The 20,624-nt window shown below is 36.3% G+C and overlaps 1 protein-coding gene across 9 annotated transcripts in view; it reads right to left on the bottom strand.

The window, feature by feature from the left end:
* Positions 1-20,624, bottom strand: part of BCAS3 (BCAS3, microtubule associated cell migration factor) — a 781,854-nt gene that overhangs the window by 455,425 nt on the left and 305,805 nt on the right. For all 9 annotated transcript variants that reach the window (XM_027870394.1, XM_027870395.1, XM_027870393.1 and 6 more), the window contains exon 16: positions 220-370. In XM_027870394.1, the coding sequence (XP_027726195.1) occupies positions 220-370 (151 nt within the window). The remainder of the gene's footprint in view (positions 1-219; positions 371-20,624) is intronic.

Genomic DNA, 20,624 nt, shown 5'->3' with positions numbered 1-20,624 from the left:
AGGAAGGAAGGAAGGAAGGAAGGAAGGAAGGAAGGAAGGAAGGAAGGGAAAGAAAGAAACCAGTATAAATTTGGACCTAATCAGTTGCCATTAAGTTTCATGCTACTGGAAAAAAGAAGACAAATCAAAACCACATTAATGAAAAGCAGTCTTGTTCTTATACATTAGCTACTGAAAAATAGCAGATTAAAAAGCATCAAGTGTGAGTAATTTGCTTACCCTGTGCGTTTGGTGATGGTCCCCAATGTCATTGGCTGCTTGATTTGTGCAAGAGGCCCCACTACCATCAAACTAGGCAGTGGGGAAAGTCTAGGGTTGCCAGGGTTGTTGTTGGTGAAATTGTTGTAGGAGTCTTGACTGTTTAGTTTTCCTTCAATGAGACAAAGAAATGACAGCATTAGCAAAGGATACTCTTCCACCTCTGAGGATACTGACTCTAAATCTACTCTTCTGAAGCAAGAAGTATTTTAATTCAAATTTGAATCCCAAATAATCTCTGTTAGAATCAAAGAATAAGAGCTAGAAAGGGTCTTATCTATCTCAATCCTATCATTATAGAAATGGGAAAATAAGGTCTAGAGAAATAAAGTCACTTCTTTAAAGTTACACAGCTACTAATTAACAGATCCAGGACTAGAAGACTATGAGATCTTCTGCTTCCTGTTGCAGTGTTATTTCCAACTCCAAGGAAAAAGTGGATCATCATCACTATGGATAATTTGGAGGCTAAACATTCTGATAGGCCATTAATGCATTTTCAGGATATGAAGTAAAATGTCCAGAAATTCTGAAGCCAAGTTTTTTTGGGATGGGTGGTTAAAATTCAGGTAATATTTTCTGAAATGATCCTATAAACTCTCATAACTTTAAATATGGATGGATTAAACAAATTAAATTCTTAAAAAGTAATACTGAATACAAAATAAAAACCCCACAATTGATTGCTTATAAGATTTATAAAAAGCAAAGATATACATAGAATAAAAAAGAGAGGCTCAAACATTTACAATGCACATAAGGACAAAAAAGAACAAGTTGGATTCATGCTATCAGACAAAAAAAAACATAAAAATTCATACAATATACCAAGAAAATTAAGGAAATTACATTATGTTAAAAGGAACCATAGACAAAAAACTAATATTGATATTAAATTGACAGATTTCAAATGCCATAGCATCTAAATTCATAAAGGAAACACTTACTGAATTACTAAAAGATATAAACAACAATAGCAGGAGACTTTAATGTTTCCCTCTCAAAGATGGACAAATCTAACAGAAAGATAAATAAAAAACAAAGAATTGATGAAATTGTTGAGGAATTTAGAGTTAAAGACTTATGCTGACTTCTAAATGAAACCACTAAAAAATACACATATTTCTCACCACCATTTTTTTCTCTGCATTTTTTAAGTTGACCATGTTAGGACACAAAGAAATTTCAAATAAATGTAAAAAGCACAAAATATTCAGCATATCCTTTACAGATCATAATAAAATAAAAATTAATTCAAGAAGCACAAACAAAAAACATATACCTAAATGGAGACTATTTAAGGATTCCTAAATATCAAAAAGATCAAAAAATAAATGATACTAGGAATAATTATGTGAAAGAGATAATAATGGGACAAAATATCAAAATTTCTCAGATATAGCTAAAGCAGAACACAAAGGAAAAATCATATCCCTAAAAACATAGATTAACTAAATGATTATAGAGCTGGAGTATGGTGTAACAGAGAGAGAGCGAGAGAGAGAGAGAGAGAGAGAGAGAGAGAGAGAGAGAGAGAAGGATTTAAATCTCAGCTCTGGCATTTAGCAATTTGGTGACATGGACAAACCAAACTCTTCTGGGTCTCAGTTTCCTCATCTGTAACTAAAGACTACATGAGATAATATATGGAAAGTATCTGGTAAACCTTAAAGTATAACATATGTCAGTTTCAAAGATCTAAAATCATTGTATTAGGTAAGGAATGTAATTGTTCTATGAATAACTTCATTTGTTCATAAAATTACGTTTCATTTACTGGTAGATGTGAATACTTGGGGGAATAAAAAAATTGAACTTGAAATGTCTGAAATTGGGGGGGAAACTAAAAAAAAATTTTATAAGAATTTTTTTGCTTTTGGGTCACCCTTCTAATTAGAAGACCTGAAGTCAGAAAGATAGGAGTTCAAACATCACAACTGGCAAGATGGCCCTAGCATTTCCTTAATGGTGAACCTGGCACTCAGCATTTCTCAATTCTGCTACTGGTCAAAAAAAATCATTGTCTAGAGCACGGGTGGGGAACCCATGGCCTCGAGGCCACATGTGACCCTCTAGGTCCTCAAGTGCAAACCTTTGACTGAATCCAAACTTCAAAGAACAAATCCAAGGCTATATGTGGCCTCAAGGCTAAAAGTTCCCCATCCCAGGTCTAGAATACCAACCCAATTACCATCTGGTTCCACACTAAATTGTGATATTGGTTTATCGAGACTGGAAGCCAAGTTCACCCACTCTTAAAGAACAAGATGGAAACCAAAGACAAATAGCTACAAGTTTTATAATATTCTTGGGAGTAAGCTCCCATTTAACCATATTCCCAGTTTTGATTGCTTTTTGTTATCACCCTGTCACTACCACCTTTCAGCCTTCAACCACAAAAGCAATGGGCTACAAATTACGCAGGCGGGAAGAAAAGAAATGTAAAGAAAGCAGAGAAGGAAAGAAAGGAAACAATGCAGGAGCCAGCCAGCTTATAATAGAATCAAGGGACTTTAAAGAGACAAGCCATGGTGAATTAGAAGGTTTAGATCATTAACTTGTTTTTCTCTGTTTCCATAATGCTGTGAAATGTCGGCTTTGTCTCCAGTCAAAGGGAGGCCATATTGGGAATTAGGTTCCTAAACAACTGGGGCATTCTAAAGAGACATTACACAAACCCCATGTCAAATCCATACAGGCTGGAGTGAAGAGGGTGCTTTAGATGTCAAACCCACTACACCCCCAGTGCAACCGCCTTTTTCCAAGGAAGAATAACAGTACGAAAGAGTTCCCCTCACAGGAAGCAGACTGAAAAGCCATAATGGCACTTTAAATGGATTGAAGATGGAAGGAAAAAAAAAAACTTTAATGAATTTCTCATCTTTCTAAAGACACTCAATGCTTTCTTTGCCCTCTCCTCAGGGTCATTTAATTCAACATAACTGGTAGCTTACTGGCCTTTCCCTCACTCCGTTCTTTCCATTTCTTAACCTCTGCACATGGCATTATACATTCAGGAAAACTAATGCTCCAAAAGTATCTCAAGATTTAAAAAGTTAGTTTGGCGATCTGGTTTTTGTTTACCATTACCCTGATACAAGACAGACTGGAATGGTAACAATCTATTGTCTATCACAACTGATCCAGGAGACAAATGATTTATAGTAAGAATTTTACATAAAGAGTTAATGATGAAGAGAATGGGCAAAACAAGACAAAATGAAAAATATTAAAAAGGCAGAGAAGGTTCCTATTTGTTTTAAAAAATCCTTTCAAGATTCACATGTTAGTAAAGCTAACAAGAGCTAACTTGCTCATATTTTGGATTAGGTCTCAATTTTTTTTAATAAGATAGGCATTGCTATAACCACACAGAACTCATTCACTTGAATGAAATTAGTGCTTAGATGCAGCCAGGTAACCTCAAGCCAAAACTGCTCCATGGCTATTCTTTCCTTGTATAAAGAGTTTAGGAAATCTCTAATGAAAATGAAACTTATTTCACCTACTTCTGATAGATTAAGGAACAACCAGAAGCGGCTTCAGGTTAAAAATTGAGCTCCCTAGAGTTGAGGCAATTCTAATCTGAAGCTTTCAGATCTTTGTTGTCAACCTTCTACTCTTCAGTAAAGGAGCAATATCAGTATAACCCAGTTAAATTAACTCAAGGAATTCATGCTACCATTACAGATGACAACTAAAGAATGTCACATGTACCAAATTACTAAGACATAGATAGACACATAGATAATCACAACTTTTATTACCCTACAATTCTTTTGTCATTTAAAGAAACATCATGAGAACTGCAGTTTTAATTGTTCCAAATCATGACTTTCTGACTTCTAACAAAAAATAATGTTTTAAATGATTTGGCTAGTTGTGAGTAGTAGGATGTAAGGTGAGGACAGAATGGAAATTCAAAGAAAGCTTCTTAAGCAACATCTTATTTCCAGAAAAGAAGGAGACAGACCTTGCCACACTCAAGATAGCACAGCATTTATCTTAAAGAATGACTCAGGCAGGAAGTACTTATAAAGTTAGCTATAGAAGCGTCAGAAATGTAAAGGGACTATGGACTTTTTCTTTCTTTTTATCATCAAAGCATGAAGGTAGCCTCCAGAATTTAGGTAACGATTTAACCAAATGCTCCACATCCCCAGGATAGCAAATGGATGTTTTTACAATACCCAACGGATATTTTAACTGAAACTTCAACAAATGCTACTCTAACAAAACAAGGAGAAGAATAAGAATCTCAGGCACAGAAAATGAAGGTTGATTTCCCCCTCATTTCTCTTTCAGAATTCCTATTAAAGTTAATGGAAGTTGTCTACATATGTCAAGGCGATAATTAAGGGCAGCATTCACAATGTATACAGTTCATGGAGGGTAGCTAAATATATTATTTTTAAAATGCTAATACTAAATAAACAAACCAGAAAAAAAGGGGTGGGGGAGGGAGGAGGCAAGTAGGTGGTGCAGTGGATAAGAGCATTGGCCCTGAAGTCAGGAGGACCTGAGTTCAAATCTGGTCACAGACACTTGACATTTAATACCTGAATAACCCTGGGAAAGTCACTTAACCCTGACTGCCTTGCAAATAAATGAATAAATGAATGAATACACAGAACAGGCAGAGTATCTAGGTGGCACAATGAATAGAATGTCAGGGCCGGAATCAGAAAGACATGAGTTCAAAAGCAAGTTGAAATACACATTAGCTTTGTGACTCTGGGCAAGTCACTTAACCCTGCTTGCCTCAGTTTCAACATTTGTAAAATGATCTGGAGCAGGAAATGGCAAACTATTCCATTATCTTTGCCAAGAAAACCCCTAAATGGGGTCACAAATAGTTGGACACGACTGAAATGACTGAACAATAACAACAACAAATATACAAACTATGAAGGAAGTCTAACAGAATATTTGTGGGACAGAGGAAGTGGAGGAGAAGGAAGTGATAGGAACCAGAATATAGATGGTGAATCTAGGCAGATACAGGGACGGTGATATGCAAAGATAAAGCTTAGGGATACAAGTGGAAGCTAATGTTCCATGACCGCTGGCTTCCCTGTAAAGTAAGAGGAAAAATTACTTAAACAATCAATATCTTACATCCTAGACAAAAATATGGTACCAAAAGTTAAAATGCACATGTTCAAAAAGTAAAAAATGAATGCCGTGGCATTATAATGACCAAACTTAGAGTCAAAGAAGAGATGAAAGGGTATTTCAATTCCTTCTTTACAGAAATGAGGGGGGGAGGTACTATGGAAATGAAGGATGGTATGTACTGTCACAACTGGTCAATATATTGGTTAGTTTTTACTAACCAATATATACTTAAACATATTAATATATTTAACATAATATATAATATAAATATATAACATAAATATATTGATATATTTAATAAAATTTTAATATATTTTAAAAATAAATTTAAAATGTAAATTCAAAGAAAAAAATTTTAATGATTTTGGGGGGTTAGGGGAGAAGGAAATTCAAATTTAGGCTGCAAATCAAGCATATAAGAATAAAAGGATGATGCTTTTTTCCTTGGTTCTCTCTCCCACAAACCCCTGCACCAAATTTTCACTGATGGCTCTTCTGAGCAAAGTTGCAGACAGTATTTGTTCCTGCACACAGGAGCTGGGGACCATGCAAAAGACTGCCTTTTATAATCATCAAAATGTGTTCTGATAGAGATGACTCTGACAAGTTAAGATTAGATCACCAGGCCTCTTCTAGCAATAGGTAGTTAGAGGGAGTGTTTCTTATTCCATTCCTCCTCTCCTCTCCTCTGGCACCCATAACAAAAGAATCTTCTTTTCATTGGACCCCGTAAGGACAGTCTGATGGTTACTTTCATCAAGGCCCAATCTCAGCCCTATTTAGTAAGCAACACTAGAAGGTTCTTCTTGAAGAGGCAGTAGCATTCAATGACCAGAAAGGCAAACCAGTATATATAGACTGAATGTTTTGACCCTGATCAAGACTCTTTACATTTTTTTCATTAAAGGGTCAACATATCCCTTCTCATTCTACATGCCTGGGATACACAAAATAAATAGTATCATGAGAAGCTTGAAGAAAATCACTGTGTAAAACTAAGGCATCACCGGCATTAACCCTTCCTACCCACTTTTCTTCTTGCTGCTTTTTAACTCCAAAAAAGCAAAGAGTAAGATGCCAATATTTTAATTACAGCTGAATGAAATGCAATAGGACATTCTGAACATGGACATATCAAAACATCAGAATGAACATAAATTTCCAACGCCTCTGCACTTTCAAGCTCCAGCTGGGACAAGACCTATAAGTGACAAAATGTCACAAGAAAGGCTGTTCCCATAGTATTTCTGGCACGATGAGACACAGGAAGTCCCAAAAACTTCATGAGAAAATTATTTCTTAAAAGACTGCTAGTCCTATTTTTTAGGGTCAAGTCTATACAGATAAACTATATTAAGTTTACAGGCTTTCAAGTCCTTATACAAATCTGCTGTAATTCTGAATGTTTAGAGGTTCACCAGTCCCCTAAAATGAGTAGTCATAAAATAAAATTTAAAAAATTGAAAAAAAACAAGAAGCAAGCACCAGTAATACTGTTTGCCAAGAGATGAAAGAAAGAACTTCATCTGGAGAAGGAAGGAAAAGAAGAGGATAAGCATTTATATAGTGTCTACTATATGCCAGGAAATGCTTTACTAATATTGTATCACGTGATCCTCAAAACAAACCTGAGAGGTAGGTTCTGTTATTATAGGTATTTAACAGTTGAGGAAACAAGATGGAGACAAAGATGGTAGGGGAAGAAAGGGCAGGGAAGGATCCCAGAATCAGGAATAAAATGTATTTTTCTGGTTGTTAAAAAAAAGTAGTTCAGTAATAACAATCTTTCAGATTGTTAAAAGAGGATATCAATATATGAATCACTTTTTTAAAAGTTTTCAATAGAAAGCAATAAACTAGGAAGAGAACCAGGGGTCACTGTCACTGACTTGCTGTGTAATTCTGGGTACTCAATGCCAATGTGCCTCAACATTTCCAAATGAAAACAGAAAAAATAATAAGTGACACTTAGATTTTATTCACAATAACCCTGTGGTATATAGAAAACAGTCTAAGTATCAGTGACCTCAAAAGAAGAAGAAAGTGAAACTCACATTCATAACATCAGATCATAGAATGCAAAGATTGAGGCTTTACAGAAGAGGGAAATGAGTCATACTAAGATGTTATTTGACATGCCAACAGTAAGACAGCCAGTTAGTATTAGATAATGAAAAAATACAGTATGATGTAGTGGTAAGAGTGATGGACTTGGATTCAGGATTCGATCCCTAGCACTGACACAGGCTATGTTGTCCATGGGCAAATTATCTAACCTATTTTTACTGTAGTCTCATCTGCAGAGGAGGAGTAATGGGATTTCACTACCTACTTCACAGGGTTATTGTGAGGAAAGCTCTTTTTTAGTGGGGGCAATTATTTTTAATGCTTTCTCTTTAGAGCAGTTAGCACAAAGAGGACAATGTCTGCAGGGCATCTTGGAATTCTGGGAAAGCACAGAAATGCCAGTTTCATACAGGATGTCTGTTCTCTTCCTGATTGTCACTCCTCTAGGCCTCTTGTTCTGATTTTCCCTAACTGCCTTCTCACGGAAGTGACCTGGAAAATGGTAAAGCTGGGGATTGCATCTGCTCCTCTACATAGGGGCTAGTGAGTAGGCAAAGGCCTGCCCTCTGGGATCTGGAAGAGTTGCCCTGATAGAAGGAATTCAAAAAACCTATGGCTAGTTCACTCATTCCTCCTATTGAACATGAGCTGACCAGAGCTAAAATATGCTATTTGGGATTGCCACCATATCATGTAGGCATTATTCCAAGCCATGATTTTCCAGACATTCTACACCACAAATACACAGGGGAAAAATGGATTAAGTTGAGGATAAAAGTGAAGAGAGAAAATAACAATGGGCTTTGTTGCTGCACTCAGGGAACAGCCTGTCATGTCAGTTTTGCAGAGGTATATTCCCAAACTGGCCATCATTAACAGACTCACTTGCACAGAGGAAAAAAAAGGAGGCTGAAAGCTCCGGACAAAAGAAATCCCTGCAGACAAAGTAAAAACAAATTAAAGGCCCCATTATAAAACACAGATGCTACAAGGAAAATAAACTTCCCAAGATTTACTGGGCTTTGACAAAGTTGGACATTTGTGGAAAAGACATCAGCATCAACTCCCAGGTAATGCTGCTGCAAAGCTAACCTCCTTTCTTTTTTATCTTTACCCTTTTTGCAGAAGCTTGGTTGGTATTCTTAGCTTCTGAATGCAACGATCCGAGAACATGTGAACATGGCCTGCTGCCAGCTGCTTCTAAAGCTAGGTCCTGGGACTTGTTCACCATTCCAGACCAAGTTTAACTTACAAAGTCTCTTTCTTTCTATTTTTTTTTTTTACTCCAAACCAAATAAAGAAAAAAAATTTTATAAAGATTTAAGACAGAGGAAATTTTATTGCTCTGCCTTTTAAAAAAAAATCAATTTTCTTCTACATACTTAAAGCAATGAGGCTAAAATGATATTGTTAATAAACAACACTTCCTATAGCGCTTTACCATTTTAAAAAATCCTTTCCTGATGAAAGATGTACAAGATAAAATACTGAAGGCATCATTACAAAAGAAGAAACAGAGGCTCAGAGATGGTAAGTGACTTCTTTAGATTCACATGTCTAGTATAGAGCAGCTTAAAGAGTTGAACCCAGTATTACTGACTTAAAGCTGAAAGTTCTTTCCATTAAATAACTCACTTCTCAAATTGATTAATACCAAAATACAGGAAAAAGATCCATAGTTTTGTCATGGTTGGGTAGACAGTTTTCCAAATATAGCATTCTATCAAGCAGGATTGATAAACAAGGAGAACTAAAGGAAACAAACCAGTAGACCATTTAAGTAATGGTTTTTAAAATCCAATTTAAAATCTTCATTTTCCATCATTGCTTGCAAAAGATGTAGGCTGTTGCCATTGTTTTTTTGATGGTATAAGTGGTCCAGATTTGTCCTTATTTTGGGCTTCCATGCAGCTAGGGAAATGCTTTACCAGGTGGGGTATAAAAACTTCATGACAGATAGGTATGTATGTGTGTAGGTGCATGTTTAAAGATATTCCTTGGAGGCAGAAGAGACTAATGGATCAAGTGTAGAGGAAACTGAAATGAAAGAGACCATATGACCCTGAAGAAGAGATATCAGAAAGCCCTGACTTTCATTTTTTACAGAGGGCAGGTGCTATGGATATGGAACATTGTATATACTGTGGACTTGACTGATGTATTGATTAATTTCGCTGAACCATTTTCTTCTCTTTTTTATTCTTTGTTGTTAAGAGATGGCTCTCTGGGTAAAGGAGGGAAAATGATACATTAAGAAATAAAGATGATATAAAAACAAGATATGTAAATTTTTTTAACAAATAAGGCAAAGTGAGTTTAATGAAACAGAAAGCAATTATTTGGTAGGAAGAACAAAAAGAACTGGAATATTGGAGGTGCTTTGATGATTTTTAAAACAGAAAACACTGGTTGTTGGGGTGAAGGGAAGAATAAAAAGGGAGAAAATTCATTTAAAAGAAAATAAAAGAAATACAAAAGAAGTTTTGTTTTGTTTTTTATAACAACTATCCTACAGAAAGCATTGTGATGTTGGAATTTGTGATACCATCTCATTTTTTTCAATCTTATCCTATAAATAAATATCAAGGTGGTTGAGAACATATGCCATAAAGGCCTTTATAAAATTCAATGTCTTCCATAGTGACGTGATAAGTTCATTCCCACCATCTCTACACATGGGTATAGCATAGGATAATCCTCATTTTTCAGCTGGGGCACAGGCCTCCTCGTCTCACTACATCCTTAGTTAAACATGTCGACTTCTCCAAAACACCTGCAGTACCATTTTTCACTATGCCACTGATGATGACTGCAATTTCCAAGTTACCACCATGAACAGAAATTCTATCCCTGAATAACATATTTATCTACCACATTTGCAGACTTCTATATCTTTGTTGTGCTGTATATGTCTTTCTAACATCAAAAATTCATTAACATGTGTATGTGTGTGCACACATAAGTTTTGTGGTTTTTTTCTCTTCCCCAGAAGGCCAAAGCAATCAACCTACTTCTAATATCCTGCCATTGGGCTGACAGAGATAAAAATCCTATATGAACCAAATATTTTAAATGAGTTAACTCTGTGGCAGCAAAGTCCCAGGCTTCTTGATTCTGTCTTAATACAAGCACAATGGTAACTTGCTTTGAGACAATCAAAGGCAATCTGGGCTCAGGGAAGTTAAAGTCTACTTAGCTATTGCTTGCTGTCCAATTTCACATTAAAGCTTTTTCAACCAAACACTAGATAATCATTTAATGAAAGCCAAATAAAATCCCTTCAAAATACACAGTAAAGGATAATAGGCAAATGTGAATTGCTTGCATGTGGGTTATTGTTAGTTAATGTTTTTTTGGGTGTATTTTTCTTTTTCCATTTGATTTTTTTTTAAGTTCACTAGATGAGAATGAAAAGCTTCCCAGCTGCAGATCCAGGACTTTCACCCTCCTTTTTGACCTTTTCTCAGACATGCTCCAGTATAATCTGTAATCTACTTGAGTCGGAAGAGGAAACAGCAGCGCCCTAGTGAGAAACAGTGCCTTCTGACCCACATACTGAACCGGGCGGAAGCAAGACTGGCTCACAGAAGTAGTCTGAGAGAGTGGAACAGACAATTCAATAAAAATCATGAGAACACCAAAAACACAGCACACAACGTGCTCCCTGCTGCCAAGCAGAATGTTTAAAGAGAGGGAGATTAAAGATACAGGAAGTTTAGTCCCACTACTGCTTGGTATCACTCACTTTATTTTTCAATATTTGAGAAGTTGGAAGGACTAGGGGTAGCAGCTACATGTTGAATTGCGCAATATTTCAACAGAGAAGCTTCACTTTGTGTTGTTTTAAAGCACCTTATCCAAACAAACAAAAGGTATCACCTGGCAATGAAGATGTTTCCAGGAAAATTGAGTGGCCATGTTGCAGAGGATAGGGTGAGGCTCAGAAAGATCTCTTTTGAAAGACACTTAGAAAATAAATCCACACTCTGACCCTGAAATGAAGCTAATGTTTTTAAGATTTTGCAAATATCTGTAAGTACCTTCTTACACACACACACACAGAAAGAGAGAGAGAGAGAGAGAGAGAGAGAGAGAGAGAAGACTATCAGAAATTTCACAGACCCTATTATTTAAAAATTCCAATCGCTGTAACAAAGGCATTTACTGTCTACTGCAGACAAGGACAAGACGGGATGTAATGCACACAGCTCCCAAACTCCAGGAGACGGTGACTGAGGCCAAGCAGAGGAACTCAAGACATAGGAAGTGCTGACACCCATGGAAGGGGCCAGGAAAAAAAGGGTGAGAAGAACTGACTGGAAAAGTTTCCACAGTAAAGGAAAATAGACAAGGGAAAATAAAAGGAAAAACTGAGAACCCTGAAAGTGGCCATGAGGAGCCTTAATGAAATATGAGAGATTTACCTGAAGGGCTTCAGGATGGAATATGTGTAAGGACACGTACTAAGATCTACTGGTTAGAAGAGAAGGCTGACCTTTGTGTTACATTTCCTCTCTAGTACTTAGGTGGCTTCTCTCTGCACAGGATGCTGAATCTCACCATACTTTAGTTCTCCCATCTCTAAATGGTTAACAAGATCTCTATCCTATAGAGGGGAGTTTCAAGTCTAGTTAATTATTTTGATAGTACTCAAGGATTCTGGGATGAAAGGCAGTACATCTGTGTGCTATATATGTATATATGGATTTGTGTGTGTTTAGCAGTTTATTATTCATTTCAAAGATGAAAATTTGTTTGTCAAATGAGGATTTTTTGAAAGATTAGCATTAGCACAACAAGTGGAAAAAAATCCAAGATGCAGGTCAGTTAAAAATTACAGGAATAGAAAGGCAGCCTTTCCCATGTATGACCAAGGATTCTTAGTCTGAGGTACACAGCCCCCGAGTTGTCCGTTGAAAGATTTCAGGGGATACGTAAACTTGAATGGGAAAAATATTAATCTTGCTTTAATATAACTAGTTTCCTTTGAAATCCTACATATTTGATTTTATTCATTTAAAAACATTATTCTGGGAAGGGAATAATAGGACTTACCAGAATGCCGCTAAAGGCAAAGACACACAAAAAGGCAAAGAAGCACTTGCCTCTGATTCTTTTTACCACGGTATCCAAAAGCACCCACAAAATTTTCAGTTTCTCTAAATAAAGTACACATACAGCATCCAGAAAGAGAAGAACCAAATGTTTTCAATCCATACTTAAAAAGTTCCCAAAATCCAAACCCTTTATCTAGAATCATACATTAGACATTAAAACAAGGGAAACTCTCCACCCACACTATAAATGACAGCTCTTCACTAATCTCTATTCTTGAATCCTCCACTTCACTGCCGACAAAGCAAAAAAAGTACCAGGTAAAATGAAGTAAGAAGAACAAAGAAAAGTAGTTAATGCCTCACTAATGCAAAGAAAAATCAAAAGAAGAAAACTGAGTTTAATTCATCCAAAGGAGTTAAGGAGGAACCCTTGGTTATATCAGTTTTGATTACGTAAGTTTAAACAGCAATATAAGGCCATATGTACATGTTGGGGGTGTTACATGCCCCAGATGGTATGGAAATCGTACAAGTGTCCTATTCCAATGTAGGACACTCAAAGTGCATTTCCAAATACATGGAAAGGTCATAATGTTCTCAGTTTACCAATTTCATATGTTCACTCCATTTTAAACACAGCATACCCAAAAAATGACACAAAAAGCAATGGGTAAATCTCAGAACGACAATATTTTTGAAGTGACATACCTCAAACCTATAATTATAAACTGAAATGGCAAAGTATTATTTCTTCTTCCCACCCCCAGAAGTCCTGCTTCTACCCAGAACTATTAAGAATATTTTCTGGCTCTGTGTCAGCACCATGACTCAGGTCATGAGAAGTGTCAAAGATGCATTTCCTTCAGATGGGAAAGAGCCACTGATTTTAACAGCCCCACAAAAACACCCGGGGGGGGGGGCGGAGACAGAGGGATAGGGATGAGAGGAGAGAGTGAAAACAAGCATTTTGCAGAGCAAGCAAAATAAAATCTTTTGGTTGTCCTTTATTTTATTTCCAGGTTAACATTTCAGTATCTTTGTTCAAAATATGCTTGTATTTTTTTCACCCATGTAAAAATAACCCCACAGGAAATATATTCACTTTGAGTGGAGTCTTCTAAGAATATTAGAAACAAGAAAGCAAAAGATCACCAGTTCATTATAGAATCAATCACAGAAAATCAACGTACCATGAGAATGAATAAAGAGTCAAGGCACAGCACTCAGCTGAACAAGTTATTCTCATAAAAATCAAAGCTGCCTGGTTCATGTTATAGCAATCCATTCATAAGTGCTGGAAATGAGTGAGATAAAGAAGCCAAAAGGAAGAATACTAGGACACCTAAATAAGTAGCTCCTGGACAATCTAAACCCAAGAAAAACTACTCTGTTCCCCTGCTTCTCCTTCTTCTGTTACTATATAACATTCTTTATCAACTCTGTCACACTCAGAAATCAAAGCTCCCTCATCAGGATCTAATAGACACCTACATTCATTCACCCACTCCAAAACTATAGCTGTCACATTATATTACTGTGCCCTAATCAAGGAAGTAATTTCATTTTTAAGACACAGACCCTATCCTCCAAATGCTGTAGCCTAGTTAGTAACAATGAACTCTTTTAATTCTACCATTTTACTTTTTTAAAGGCTACTTGGCATTATTCTCACCCCATCATCCAGCATTAACAGTTCTTGCAATGAACCTTAAATCCTTTTCCTCTTCTCATCTCTACTCCAGTTCAATGTGCCACTTCCCCCATCACACCAAACACTTCCTCCTACTATCGCAATTTAAAAATTCAATTCAATAAACATTAAGCACCTATGTACATGGCACTATACAAGGGGATGGAGACAGATGAAAAAGATGAAAATTTGTGTATTTTCAACCCTTAAGGAGCTCACAATTTAGTAAGGAAATAAGGCATCCAACAATAAAAAATAAGTGATGTTTACGTACAGCATTTTAAGTTTTAGGGGAAAAAATTATGAAATGCGTAAAAGAGGTCAAAGAGATAATTTGAATTTCAACATTTGCTCATTTGAAGGAAAGAAGATTCTTTTTCTAGTTCATTATTGAACATTTATCCATATCTCAGCTTCCCTGGTAATCTCTAAAAATACTTTGGCCAGTGTGGTCCCTTTTAGAAGTCTGACGCCTCAGCCTATCTGATGCTAATGGTATTGTTAATACCTTGTTCATTCTATAACTCCAAACTCATTCTGTGTAGCCATTCCTTCATCATTGTATCACATTGCTCCATTCACCTAGTTGAATCACTTCTATTGCAGGCCTTCTGTTGAGTATGGTTAAAACTCACATGGCTTGGTCCTGATTTGCTCCCCACCTGGCTCTTGCTCCCTGAAAGCTCAAACACTTCATTCCTGTGTCTCTTCGAGTGTATGTTCAGATCCGGTCTCTTGGAATTAGCTTCCCTCTACAATACAGTTTTACCTTGGAACACAATTAATATGTTGGAGGGGATACCCTTTACACAGATACTTAAAAACTCCAACTCCATACTTTAAAATCTGTTAGCAAATTTACTTATATTAGGTGAGTCAGTAGATAAACATTTATTAAGTGCCTATTACATGCCTGATACTGTGCTACATGCAGGAGAGGCAAAAGAAAGTTCCTGTCTTCAAGGAGCTTGAAACCTGTCTGGCAGTCAAACTTCTGTCTAAAAGAAATTTTTCTACGTTGGGCCTCTGAACTATTTTATTATACCTCTAATTTTCCATCTGATATAAACTCCATAAAAATTCAGAGGAGAAACAAACTGACTTGAGGACCATTATATTACCCCAAGGCTAAAAAGTGAGCTAACTTTTCTAGGGCTCAATCTCAGAAAATGTAGGTAGAGAAGCAGGTAGCAATCATAATCCTAAATAAACTGTGTCCCCAGGGTAGGAGACAGGATGGGTCTCAAAAGGATACAAGGTAGCTGGATACAGCAAATACAAAGGAAGAGAAAGAATACAGTTACCTGTGTTACACACACAGTAAACACTGAAATAAGGTGCATGAAACTCACCCACTTACTATTTAGGCATTTAGAGCTTCCACAGAATCTTGCATGGACTTCTCTGTTTGGAAATCTGGCCTCCGAAAATCCACAACTGCCATCTCACTGCAATGTCTTCACTATACTCCTTTGATTGACTTCTCTGTTCCACATTAGGTTGTCATTCCTATTTGCACCTTACAACTAGGAGCTATATAGAGAACCTTCTTAAAGTCAAACCAATTCAAATCCATTAAGGCCAACAGTTTTATCAACTATATCATGTCATCCTAGTGTCACTATGACAGTAGATCAAAAGAACACAAACATATGAGAAACAAGAGAATAGAGAGTTTAACAAACTCCAATGAAAATCTAACAAACACTAACAAAAAGATTAGGAAGAGATGACTAAATATTATTCCAACTGTCTGATTTCCTTTAGGTCTACTCTTATTTCTACTGGGTAACTAATTATATTACCAGGTTGGAAATACCTTCCCTGATTCTAGCCCCTTCAGTCAATCATGAGTTTTCACCCTTTTCACCTTACACATAACTCTTCTTAATATACTTATTATGCAATATTGTGTATTATATAGTTACATTTGTGTCATATCATTCTATCAGATCACAAGCTTCAAAAGCAAAGGGTCCAAGTCTCATTCAAATTTTTTACCTCACCAAGTAGTATATAATTCAGTGCTTTCATGCTATAATTACTTAATCAATATCAGCTGAACTGAATTAGTTGAATTAAAATACTAACTTGTAAAGTTTATGAAGCTACAGCTATATGCATATAGCTATAGAAAACCTTAAAGTGCTATACAAATGGTTAGTGGTTATTGTTAATATTCCCAGGGCCTAACAATATGCCCAGCACATAGCAGGCACTTAATAAATAAGTGCTGATTTTATATATATACACACACACACACACGTGTGTGTGTGTGTGTGTATTTACTTTCCTGTTTAAACTAGTTTTTGGTCCCAAATAAAATGCAACCATTAGCCTCCAGATTATACACACACACACACACACACACACACACACACATATACACATATATGTGTAAATCAACAGGCTATGAAGCCTTTCAGAATATAACTACATCATTTGCCTTTCAAGTGACTGACCAGAAAGTTACCTATAACTGTATCATTTAGCACAATCATTCATTTGGGGAACCCAGATGAGAAGTCATTGACTCATGACGGGTTTTGGTTTTTTTTTTCCATGATGAGTTTTAAGGGTACAGTTCTCTATCTAGAGAACTGGGGATTTCAAGAAATAAATTTTAGGTGTAAAAACTCAAGTCCAAAAGATCTGTTCTCAGAGCTTCCCACAGAAGGACTTGGTCGTGCAAAGGTGGCTATTCTAAAATGCTCCTACAAAGTAATTTACTCCTGCATAATGAGCAAAATATTCCCCTAGTACTGACTCTTTTATACACAAAATCCCCTATCTCAAAGCTAATTACATTGAAGTGTTGGGTGTGTCTTTTTCTCCGAAATATAAATCTGTCCAGTGACACAACAGAACACAGGTCAAGAAATCCTGACTGAAGGGAACCTGAAATGCTAGATGATCTGAGTGTGCCCCAGAATCAGCCACTGCCATACTGTGGGCAAGAATAGTGTAGACTCAAGAAAGCTGAGAAAATACCGCCCTCTAGAGGAGGCTCATATTAATATTAAAATACAAACAAGAAAAAAAGAAAAAAGCTGGATAAAAGAGCTGGATAAGAAAGCATTTTGGATCCTGAAATCTCAGAGTATGTAAAGACATAAAAGAGGAAGGAAATATCTGATGCACACTAAAAGTCATAACCAAGAGCAGCTGCAGGTCAGTGTTAATTGATAACTGCATCCTCTAGAATCAAAAACAAACATCGGTGAACATGCAAAAAATAATAATTCTGCTGCATGCCCCCGAACAACACTAAAATGAAGGAAAAGCCCAAATATTCTGTTTCTGGTTCATTTGTATAGTCTGTTTTTTACAGTAAAAATTAGTAAAGAATTTCTTTTTTGTTGCTCTTAAAGATCTCCTACACCTAATTTTCTTTGAAACTATTTTTGTTCCTATTTCTCTAAATGGATGGTTTCATAAGTAAGTGTTACTTAAAGGAAACCCATCTGTTATTCAGAAAGATGTGATGATGTCACTCCTTTCAACCCAACTTTCCCATAAGAACTCATCTGGTAAGGAGGAGTGAAGCACTGGGAAACGGGAAAGTGACGTGAAAATATGTAAAGCTTGCATGGGTCTGGGTGGTTTTTAGTAAACTTGAGACTGTCATAATGTTATAAGAACATAGGAAAGAAAAAGCATGTGCATAAAGATAAAGCCACTATAAAAACTAGAAGAGTTTTCCAAAAGAAAAAATAACAGTGAGTTACTTGTGTGACTGAAATATATCTCAAACTTTAGGTTCATTTTCTAACTAGTAAAACCTAGGTACTAAGAGAGACTGAAAGAATAGAATTTTCTCCATTTAAAATTTATATGCTATATGTCATCTGAGGCAAAAAAAATTAAAGCAGAGATAACTAAATATGATTTTTTGGAAAAAAAAACTTACCAAAAGGAAACTTCAATGCATAAATAAAATTGATGTGGAAAGAAGAGTGTGAGAAGCGGCAGATTATTACAATGTTTCTAATTAGAACAGCCAGTATCAGATTGAAATGTGTGATGCTTTTTACTTATATTTGCGATGTGATCTGTCTCATAAAAACTATGGAATAACAATATCTGTGACCATGCAATGTAACATATAAGCTAAATACTGAGGTCTTGAGGGGTGAAAGTAACCCAACACATATACTGGAAGGAAAAATGATGTTCCAAATACGGAGGGCTCAAAGTACAAAGTATTTTTGTAACAAATGAGACAATTACTGCAAAGCCTTGGTCTCAGAATCTTAGGGTCTCGTTGCTACATTAGGAGAGACATAAAATACTAAACATCTTCAGTGAGATTCTGAAGCTATGGCTCCTCCTGGGGGTCAATAACATTGCTCCCCAAATAAGACAAGAAATAGAATACTTCTCTCACAATTTGTTGTAAATTCCCCCACACAAACTTGATGAGACTGGGAGTGGTGGGAGGAAGAAGGAAGAGAAGAGAGACAGGGGCTGTGGGGTGAATTTTTGTTAAATCTGGAATAGAAACCAATCTAATCCAATCCAATCTAACAAGCATTTACTAAATACTGACCATGTGTAATGTACTGTATTAGGCACTGTGGATACAAAATCCCAAATGGAAAGAGTTCCTGCATACACAGAGCTCCTATTCTACTGTGCGGGGGATACAACACGTAAGTAGATAGAAAAATAGATAGATAGAGAGACAGACAGACAGAAAGATATACATGATTATTTTAGAAAAACTAATGGGATACAGAACCTAATTTGGAAAAGAAATAGGACAACTGGAAGAAAGGCTCTGGTCTAAGGTTGAACCAATTTAATAACTAAAATTGTTTTTAATAAATAGGAATGAATGAAATATAAAATAGATAAATGTAACCTTCATTTTATTGTGGTGGGTATTAACACATGTATAAGAAATAAACTATTTCCAAGTAAATTGAAGTTTCCAAGTTATTTCTGGGGGGAAAAAATAAAGGATATTAAGTTGTCTTAGTTCATCAAAAAGGTACCTGGGCAGTCCTAAATTATCAAGAAGATATTCACAGAGAAAATAATCAGAATGTAATCTGTACTGGCTTTGGAGGGTGTAAAGGACAATGATTTCCTTACCTCACTTCACTAAAAGGAGCACAAACAACAGTGAGGCCAAAGAGTGATTCATTTTCAAAATGAATCCCACCCTGATCAAAGGTTTACATTGTGTGAGTAAACAAGCTGATGCCAGGCAAGTATCAACTGTAAATACATTGTTTCTGGAATGAACTTACAGGCACTCCAATTTTGTTTTGACATGACGCTAAAGAAAAATGACCAGCACTGTAATGTTTGTGCCTTAAAAAAGAACAGAAAGGAAGAAACACAAGGGGTAATGGCGTGACTTTTGAAGTAAAGAAGGAGTTTGAGCAAACGTGAACAGACAAAGCTTCCCTTGATTCTTCTTGATTTTAAAAAGGGCCCTCTTCCAAACTGTAGTATTAGGACGACTGTGCTGGAACATGGAATATTGTATGCCTTCTTCATGCAAGGCAGCCCCCAAAACAGTATTTCTGAATGTCTTAATCTGACACAGAAATTTCTTCAGCTGTCTTTCCCTGTTTCTACCTACCTACTGACCTTCCAATTCATGCTGGCTGGGATCCCTTTAGAGGGTGAATGAAAGACTGACATCCCAGCTGAACCTGTTGATTACAGAATTCTGAAACTCAATGACTCAGACTTTGAGAGCTGAAACACAAAAAAGGGGGACGGAGGACAGGCATAAAACTAGGAAGTATGAGGGCTGGAATTCAAATCTTGACTGTAATCTCCATTGGTGAACTACATTGGCAAAGTAAGCCCAAGCCCCATTTTCTGGGCAGGGCTTCCACTTACAGAAAACAAATTGGACAAGGAATGAGAAAGAAAATCTACCTATGTATTAATACTGACCAAAGGGGCTGCTGTGGCCTTCTACAGAAATCCTTCACAAGCATACAAGAAGCAAAATCCATCTCAGGGCTATAACTTCTGTGGCTTTCCCTGTTGATCCAGCTACGTCACATGCACACTAAATCTCTGTGATTGAAAGTCCTAGCAAAATTTTGGTTGAACAAAATTATTCTACACTTAAAAAGAAAAAAAAATTGCAGCAAGAGTCCTCAAGCATCAACGTAAGCACCACAAAGCCATCTGAAAAAAATATTTTAAATTGCTGTTTCAAAAGTAAAGTCATTTGCAAGCAGAAGGAAAATACAAATGGATCACCCAAAACCCTATGGGCTCCCCTAATTCCAGTTGGATTTTGTTCAAATAAAAACTTTTCTAAAGTTGCTTAACAGTTCAGGCTCTATAGCTCTGATCCAAAGCCCACATATTTCCAAAATTTCATAAAGAAGTAAAGAAAGAAAGAAAGAAAGAAAGAAAGAAAGAAAGAAAGAAAGAAAGAAAGAAAGAAAGAAAGAAAGAAA

This window comes from Vombatus ursinus, unplaced genomic scaffold (genome assembly GCF_900497805.2).
Source record: "Vombatus ursinus unplaced genomic scaffold, bare-nosed wombat genome assembly UNPS02014797.1, whole genome shotgun sequence".
Taxonomy (NCBI): domain Eukaryota; kingdom Metazoa; phylum Chordata; class Mammalia; order Diprotodontia; family Vombatidae; genus Vombatus; species Vombatus ursinus.
The sequence above is the reverse complement of the archived record's forward strand: the minus strand, read 5'-3'. Positions and strand labels throughout refer to the sequence as shown.